The 7,831-nt window shown below is 52.6% G+C and overlaps 3 protein-coding genes across 7 annotated transcripts in view; 1 reads left to right on the forward strand and 2 right to left on the reverse strand.

Annotated features, from left to right (window-relative positions):
* The window catches only part of NCBP2 (nuclear cap binding protein subunit 2), a 28,579-nt gene extending 27,130 nt beyond the window's left edge, over positions 1–1,449 (reverse strand). For 2 of the 3 annotated variants that reach the window (XR_008237490.1, XR_008237489.1), the window contains exons 1-3: positions 1,320–1,435; positions 1,001–1,182; positions 26–164 (exon numbers count right to left, since the gene is read on the reverse strand). Coding sequence is in view for 1 of the 3 variants with exons in the window: in XM_052803536.1 (XP_052659496.1) it covers positions 26–164; positions 1,001–1,182; positions 1,320–1,400 (402 nt within the window). In the remaining 2 variants the exon portion in view is untranslated. Of the gene's footprint in view, positions 1–25; positions 165–1,000; positions 1,183–1,319 lie in introns of all 3 variants that reach the window. The other variant, XM_052803536.1, reaches the window with a different exon arrangement.
* Positions 1,450–1,528: 79 nt separating this feature from the next.
* On the forward strand, positions 1,529–1,977 carry NCBP2AS2 (NCBP2 antisense 2 (head to head)). Its single transcript, XM_052803537.1, has one exon. The coding sequence runs from the start codon at positions 1,593–1,595 to the stop codon at positions 1,872–1,874; it is 282 nt and encodes a 93-aa protein (XP_052659497.1). The 5' UTR covers positions 1,529–1,592; the 3' UTR covers positions 1,875–1,977.
* Positions 1,978–2,263: 286 nt separating this feature from the next.
* PIGZ (phosphatidylinositol glycan anchor biosynthesis class Z) lies at positions 2,264–7,771 on the reverse strand. Of its 3 annotated transcripts, XM_052803535.1 has the most exons (3): positions 7,292–7,771; positions 6,190–6,609; positions 2,264–3,198 (listed from the first exon to the last, which is right to left on the reverse strand). In XM_052803535.1, exons 1-3 carry the CDS (start codon positions 7,407–7,409, stop codon positions 3,119–3,121), a joined length of 618 nt encoding a protein of 205 aa, XP_052659495.1. In that variant the 5' UTR covers positions 7,410–7,771; the 3' UTR covers positions 2,264–3,118. The 3 variants fall into 3 exon arrangements, with proteins under 3 accessions (XP_052659495.1, XP_052659493.1, XP_052659494.1); XM_052803533.1 differs by having other exon boundaries at positions 2,264–6,609; XM_052803534.1 differs by having other exon boundaries at positions 2,264–6,589; positions 7,292–7,399.
* Between the last annotated feature and the right edge of the window lie 60 nt (positions 7,772–7,831).

The following is a 7,831-nucleotide window of genomic DNA, read 5'->3' on the forward strand; positions in this document are numbered from 1 at the left end:
AAACCTAGACTGTACAACAACCTACCTGGCCCCCTGATCTTCCACGACCATACTGTCTACCCTCCTTAAATCCTGCATCCCAGTCTGTCCTTATGATCCTGTCATCAAGTCTGGTTCCATTGATGTATCGCATTGCATTTTCAGCATCTCCTCTTGCATAATACCTTAGAAATGGGTTAATGAAAAAAAATGGGCTTCTATTTTCAACATATGGAAAAAAGAACAATATCGAACGGGCTACAAAGCCAAGTATTTGCTTGAATCGGGTTCCTGCTTGGTTATTTTTAAAAGCAACCACTTTTATGAAGCTATGTGGGCTGAGAAAACTGCTAGCGAAATGGAGCAATGTGCAGGAATTCAAGCATAATAAAAATGCATATATTGGATCAAGCTCTTTAACCACGCTCACCCTTAAAAGCATAAAGCTCTGTTACTAAAGAAAGAACGAGAAGCCCCATACATGCTCCATTTATGCCGCAAACTTTCACCATTTCGGTGAGTTCACTGGAACCAGTAACAGAATGATCTTTGCGTGTAACGAAGTCAACACACGACAGGGACGCAAGATACCAACAGAAACCCTATGCGCATGCTTGTACGACAAGAAACACCTCTCTACTTGGGCACTGAGAATATGCTTTCACCGCAGAGGCCAACGATCTAACAAGTGCCCGGCTTAAAGCCTCAGAACGAAAGCAACCCGACAACCCCCACTCGACGTGCAGTGTGTGTTAGAATCCTGAAGTCGTTTAGGTTGGAAAAGGCCTTTAAGATCACCGAGTCCAGCCGTCCGCCTAGCGCCTCCCCCTCTCGCTGGGACTCCCACAGGCACGTTAGCAACCGAACGATTTTACCCTCGGATAATTTTCCCGCGACCCAGAGCCCGCATTTCGGGTCACCCACGCCCCGCCCAACCGGCCGCCGCCCCAGCGCAGGGCCCGCTCCCCCTGCCCGGCTCCGGCGGCCGCGGGGCAGCCGGGCCGGGCCCGCGGAAGGATACTCCACGAAGCAGAAGCCGCAGGCGGTTTTCTTCACTTTGTCCAGCCCCATGATGACCTTCTTGATGTCGCCGCTCTTGCCGAAGAGCTCGTGGATCTGCTCCTCCGTGGTGTAGAAGGAGAGGTTCCCCACGTACAGCGTGCAGCTCTTCCTCAGCAGCCGCTCCTGGTCGTACCGCGTCCCCTGAGCCGCAACGACAGCGTTACCCCACGGCGGGACCGCAAGCGGGTCCGGGCCCGGGCCCGGGCCCGGGCGGACCGCGCGGCCCCGGCCCCCGCCCCCGGCGGCAGCGGCGGCGGCGGCAGCGGCGCCCCGCTCACCCGGAAGTGCTGGTCCCGGTACTGGCTGAGGTCGGCGTAGGAGTCGCTGCGCAGGATGCTCAGCGTCCCCCCCGAGCACATGGCGGCGCGGACCGGAGCGGCTTCCCGCCCCTCAGCGGCTTCCCGCCCCTCAGCGCCCTCGCGCAGGCGACCCGGCGCCGCCGGGCGGGCAGCCAATGGCGAGGCAGGCGCCGGCCGCGAGAGCGGGCGGGGCGGCGGAGCGGCTCTCGCGAGAGCGGGCGGGGCGGCTCGGCCCTCGGGCGCGGGCGCAGGATGGTGCTGCGGCGGGTGCTGTTCGCGCTCCTCAGCGACCCGCGCCTCATCGAGAAGCTGGCCGAGTCGCGGCCCATCCGCGCCGCCGCCCGCCTCACCGCCGCCGCCATCACCCGCGGGCAGCTCGGAGCCCGCCAGGCGGCGCAGGGCCTGGGCCCCCGCCTGATCCGCCTGCGCGACGCCTTCCTCAGGGAGCTCAAGGACGGCGCCCGGGCGCGGGGCTGGCCGTGGCCCCCCGGCCGCGGGCCGGGCCGAGGCGGCCGCCCCGGAGCAGCGCCCTGACCGCCTCGCCGAGCGGGAGGCAGCTGCGGGGCCGCAGCCGGCGCAGGATCCCGCCAGGGAGGAGGAGGAGGAGAGGACCGCGGAAACCACGACCGCTTCCCCGCGCCAACCACGACCGCTTCCCCGCGCCAAGCGCAGGAGGACGAGCGCGTCGGCGCCGGCGGGTGAACGGGCCCCGGGGCCTTGGTGACGGGCTCCTGCCGACAGCCGGGCCCCCTCGGCCTCTCCTGAACCGGGCAGGGTGCAGGGGCGTGCTGCCAGCCGCGGAGGACCCCAGCGTTACCCCGGCCTGCGCAAGGCAGACCGCCAGCTGCGGACTGAACGCTGCTTTTCCATAGCCTACAGCCGTGAGTGGTTCCTGAGGTCAAGCATGAAAACGTGAAGCGTGCTGCTGATTGGTATGACGGATTTTCATTTCAAAGTTAGTTTACACTTTCCACAGTACTCGGTAACAGGCAGACTCACATTAAACATCGTCCAGAACACCGTCAAAATTGTCACTTTCAGTGCTCGATAAGAAACTTGAAATAAAACAACGTTTCTGACTGGAGTTCCTTTAACAATTTCTGTCTATACAGCAGTAATATTCTACACTCTATACAACTTTGATACAAAAAGAGCTCTAAATGTCAGTGATGATGGTGATGGATAGGATAATCGCCCATTTTACAGGTAGGTAAAAGAGATGCAGTAGCTATCCTAAAAGCACACCTCATGTCTATGGTAGCAAGAAGGGTTTGGGGGAAAGAAGTCACCAATAGAGCCATCCTAAATATAAATACAGAAAAAGGATGTATCCATCATATGGGATGCACTGGGCTGGTTTATGTAAGTTGCTGTATCTAACAACATAGATGAGACTAAAGTAGTTAACCTTCCTTCATAGCATGTTTCACTATTTAGTCCAGCTGACTAGATGCTTAGTTAACTGGGGAGGATGATTTCCTTTCTTTATATCACCCCAGGTGAAAAGAACCTTAAGAATTATCTGAGATACAGTTTCCAGCATTGCTGGTAAAATTAAACCTCCCACCAACAAAGACTCAGGTGTGCGTGGATGGAAAAACTGCATCTATGGTGTAAATTATAAAGGTCTAGCTGGTGAGACAAAAGTAGTGCATTTTCAGTCTGAGTCAGTAGTTGTAGTCCAGGTTCTCTTCCTGACTTCATCACAGGGTACCCGTGTACCGGTAGAGAAGTCATCGTGCCATGGGAATGGTGCTCCATCACATCACTGAAGAGTTTCAAGATCTACCCCGCTGAGATTGCCAGACACCATAAGTTTCATGAAAATAATTTTCAAAACTTAAGCTGTTTAAGAAAGCTGAAAACAGTAAGCAGGACATGGAGTACCAGCTGTGGCACATGGCTACCGTCACAACATAAAAGAGCAAAACCAAAATTAATTTGGAAGGTAAATTTAATGTCACGACGCTTTCGTAACTACTTCCAACTACTTTGTAAGTCATCAGTACAAACATACGTGCACCCACCCTTTTCCCCCTACCTCCCCCCAAAACATGCACCTTTAATTTACAGGCCTGTCAATAATGAGGGATGAAGGATGTGGGATGAACGTGTAGGGGAGACAACACAAAATGCTTTACAAGAGAGCAAGAGCTGTGTTCCTTAAAAGTCTAGATCGTACGTGTAGCTTGGAAGATACAGGCAAATCCATCGCACAGGGATTTTTCCTAGCTTCCCTTTGAAGCCTGGCAAGAACCTGTATTATTCTTGTCTCTGTTCAAAACCTGGCTTGTAAGACCTGATGTAAAGGTGTGTGGATGAAGAACTGCCAAAAGCATTACTGCCTCTATAAGCAGAAAGAATTCAAGTGTCAGATTCGTTTCATAGAGAGAGGCTTGACCTACAATGCATGTGCCAAACTAGTATATCCCTCCGTGTTGGGATGTTTCGGATCCAGAAGTTCACACAGGCAAAAGCAAAACTTATTAGTTGTGCTACACTATTAAGCATATACATCATTCTCAGCTGAATGGTTGTATCTCAGCTCAGGGTTATTTGTATCCCACTTTAAAATCAGACTGTTCTCCAATAGAGAGCCAGGATGTGATCTGTCATTCTCACTAAGCCGATTTAATGGGGAGCAGTTAGTGAAAGGGGAGGGGGGCACAGGGGATGCAGCTCCTCCCTCGGATCCGCATGCGCTCCCCTGCAGCATAACTGTAACCCTGCAGTAAGCCAGTTCGGAGATCCATCTGGTCAAATGCATAAGAAGGATCAAATCCCTCTGAGCTACCTGTTTTCTGTCTGCGCAGCTCCTTGAACCAGCTCACTGCAGGGCCTGCTCTGCACCATTGCCGCTGTTAGAGCCACGACAGAGCAATGAAATCTGCGAGACATGCAGTGGGAGTGCGCTAGGGAAGGACTACCCCGTTTGCAGGAGCTAAACAACAGACAGGCTTAATGCCATCAGAATGCAGCATTCTCAAGCTGCTGTATATAATACACATGTAGCACGTCCACAAGAACGGAACTGTGGCAAGAAACACTAAACAGGCAAAGCATGGATTTTAGGATTTAGCACACGTACTTAGGCTGAAGCATCTTCCATGTTCTAAATCAGATTCTGTCAGATCAATGCTAGGGATTTTTCAAGGCGGAACCACCCAAGACAATATTACAGCGCTGGTGCCTATATTGTGACTGCAGTCTGGTCTCATGACTGAGAGGAGGCTCTGAATTTTTAAGAGCATAAAAAAACCCCAAACCTTATTGAGTCAGACCAGCTTTTGTCCAGTCCTGTAACCTCACTCCAGCAGCTGAGTTAATGCTTATTCTCAGTGAAAAAACACATAATCCACAAACCCTCTGTCAGAGATCATAATGACTTTCACAAATAAATCTCATGTGGTAAGAGCTAAGCTGAATCACAGTTTTGGTGGGCTCTGATTTCCTCCTCTCTCATCAGAAAGACCACAGAAGTTCCTATGAAACACCACAGGGGCCAAATAACTCAAATCTTAAGCAGGTTCTGTCCAGAACTGGCTATACTGGTGAGTGTAAGAGCATGAAGAAAGGGAATGAAGAGACTCAGGGACTCCCAGTGCCACTACCTGTGCTGAAGGTGGGTCCATGAAGAGGAAGGTCTCACAGCACCTTTGGGCAGCACCCAAGTGAAGTGAAAAACTAAAACATTGTTCTCCTGAAATCTAAAGGCGCTGCTGATCTCTGTCTACCTGGAGGATGTATAGTCCTAACTGACTTCTCCAGTTTCCACTGAATAGGAAGGGTATTTGTGGTGGGTCTTCCATTGATAAGTGTGGAAATATCAAAGTCTCATTCTTGAACGAGACACCGCATTTTGTAATTGTGGCTCTGACTGTACCAGGGATTATAACAAAAACATGACAGTCACTGCAGGTAAAATTGTTTGCTTGCTGTTCTACTGTTTGGCAGAGGGTTTCTTCTTCAGACCCAGCCATATCAATGACTTCTATATGCGTGTCTCTCTTCTTGATATTAAGCAGAGACCTAGGAGGCATATAGGTGTGAGCAAAGAGTAGAGTATAGTGTCTTGGATGGTTTGAGGACTCTGGAGAATGCATGAGTTGCTCCAAGTGACACAAACACGGTATCAGTCCTCCTTGGTGTAAGCACCCAAACAGCAAAGCCCCAAGAACATTGAAAATAGTAATGACGTGTCTCCACTTCACAGCTCTATTCTGTGATGTGCTGAACAGGACTAATGGCAAGATGAGAGGAATGAGAAACCGAGGTTCTTGGTGACTGAATAGGGAGAGAAATGCCAAAGGAACAAAATAAAACAGCAATAATGTTGGACTGCCCTCGGAATGCACTGATAGCCCAGATGACCCATGGCAAAATGATCTGACCCGTATTAATTGATGGATGTATTCCTTCAACGTTTTAATACCAGCACCAATGGCCAGAATATGTAAGACCCCAAAGAGCATTATGCCATTGACTGTAAAATGTGTAACTCGGGGGTGACTTCCATGCAGTGCAAGATTATGAGGATTAAGATTATAGCTGAGAAAATTGAAAGGGGTTACTATCATTCTCTCATTTAATTGACTTATTACATCAAATAGGCTGCTCTTTTTAATGCTGTAGAGGTTGTCTAAGCCCATGGAGGTAAAATAGAAGGTATCGGCTGTTACAAAAACAATAGCAGTAAAACATGCACAGAGGACAAGCTTTGAAAAGTGGTTTATGACGGTTTTAATGCTCTTTTGAGAGTCAACAATTAAACCTGCCCAGTAAAGCAGGGGCATTAGAGCAAATGCCAGAAAGGTTGGCCTGTTGAAAAACCCAGCAGTTGTTATAATACCTATGAGAGGGCTGCTTGTAGGCCCCACTAAGCTGCCATCAGACTTTCTTGAGGAAACCAATACCATCAGAACAGCAAAGAGAAGTCCTTCAAGCGTGTTGGTAAATGTTCTGGTATAAAATACCAGAGTGACATAAGATCCGGCAAGAAGTACCAGTGCTTTCCACGGATCCGCTTCCCAGAAAGGAGCTAACCGGTAAACACTATAGTCGAGTATGAAAGAAAAGACTGTAAAGAGAAGGCGAGGTGATACAAGAAGGGTGTAGCTGTTGATGCAACTTGAACATATGTCCAGCTGCTGCAAAGACTTGATCACCCAGTAGGTAACTCCAGATGTCATTAATGGGAAAACAATTGTTCTGCAAGGAGAGCTGGAAAGGAACTCCCAAGGATAATAGACCTGTAGGTTTAAAATATCTCCTATAAAGGAAGAAAGAAAGAAAAAAAAAATACATACATACATAATGTATTTTATTCAGTAATTCAGCATTAGGGATACAACTTAGTGTAAGAGGCATCACCGAAGCAGAGCAGTCCCTAGGCTTTTGAGGCTGTCGTCAACCTTGAAAGTTTCAGGAGTACACCATTAATTTTCACAAAGCTTCAAGGAAAAGAAAAAAAAAAGACAAAAAACCATCTCTATTACGGTGATACGGTTACAGGCGCCACTTGCCGTGGCCAGCGCAAACACCGCCACCCGCAACTGCGGATCCGCTCCCACCCTGCTTGCAAGAATCGCTTTGTAACGAAAAGGGAGCACGAAGCGGGCCTGTGCAAACCCCGAACCGCACCGCGCAGCCCGGGAGGAGGAGGAGGAGGAGGGCGGGGGCTGTGTCTCACAGCGACGGCATACGGCAGACAGGTGCCTACACGCTGCGCGGCACAGCGCTGGACCCCCCGCGGCAGGACTGCAAGGGGAAACGCGCCCCGCGGGGCCTCTCCCGGCCGGGCGGCCGGGGCCCTCCCCCGCCCGCGCCGCGGGGAGCGCTCCCGCCGCCGCCGCCCGGAGAGGGGCCGCGGCCGGGGCCCAGCGCCCCGCCGGCCGTGCGGGCGCCGCGGGGCCGCCCCGCCCCTCCCCTCCCGGCAGCGCCCGCCGCCTTACCTGCCATCACCTCGGGCGACTGGAAGAATTCGTCGGGGTGCAGGTAGCCGGCCTGCGGCAGCAGGCACCAGCCGGCCCGCAGGGCGGCCAGCAGCGCCCACAGCCCCCTGGCCCGCATGCCGCCACGGAACCGGCGCCCTCCCGGCCCGGCCCGGCCCGCCAGGGGGCGCGCGGCCGGCGGCCCAGGCGCCGCAGCGGGAGCCCGGCGCGCATGCGCAGCGGCCTCCGGCCCGCGGGACTGCGCCCGCCGCCCCCGGGCAGCGCAGCTTGAAGTTTAACTCTTTTGTAATCGAGCACAAACTGACCCAGAGACACGGAAAAGCGTAAGCGCCGCGTCTGGGTGACAGCTGGCCAGCAACTGCGGCTCTGGGGCCGCGGCACCGTGTCCCCGCTCGCTACTGCCGACACAGCTCTCGCATCCAAAACGACGGGGCGGGCCAGGTGTTGTCGCCTTCCCTCTGAAGGGCAGGTTTCCTCGGAGCAAGCGAAACAGGTGGGCAGAGAAGTGAGGGGCAAATGTTAACCTCCCAGGAAAGCGAG

This window comes from Harpia harpyja, chromosome 12, assembly GCF_026419915.1.
Source record: "Harpia harpyja isolate bHarHar1 chromosome 12, bHarHar1 primary haplotype, whole genome shotgun sequence".
NCBI lineage: Eukaryota > Metazoa > Chordata > Aves > Accipitriformes > Accipitridae > Harpia > Harpia harpyja.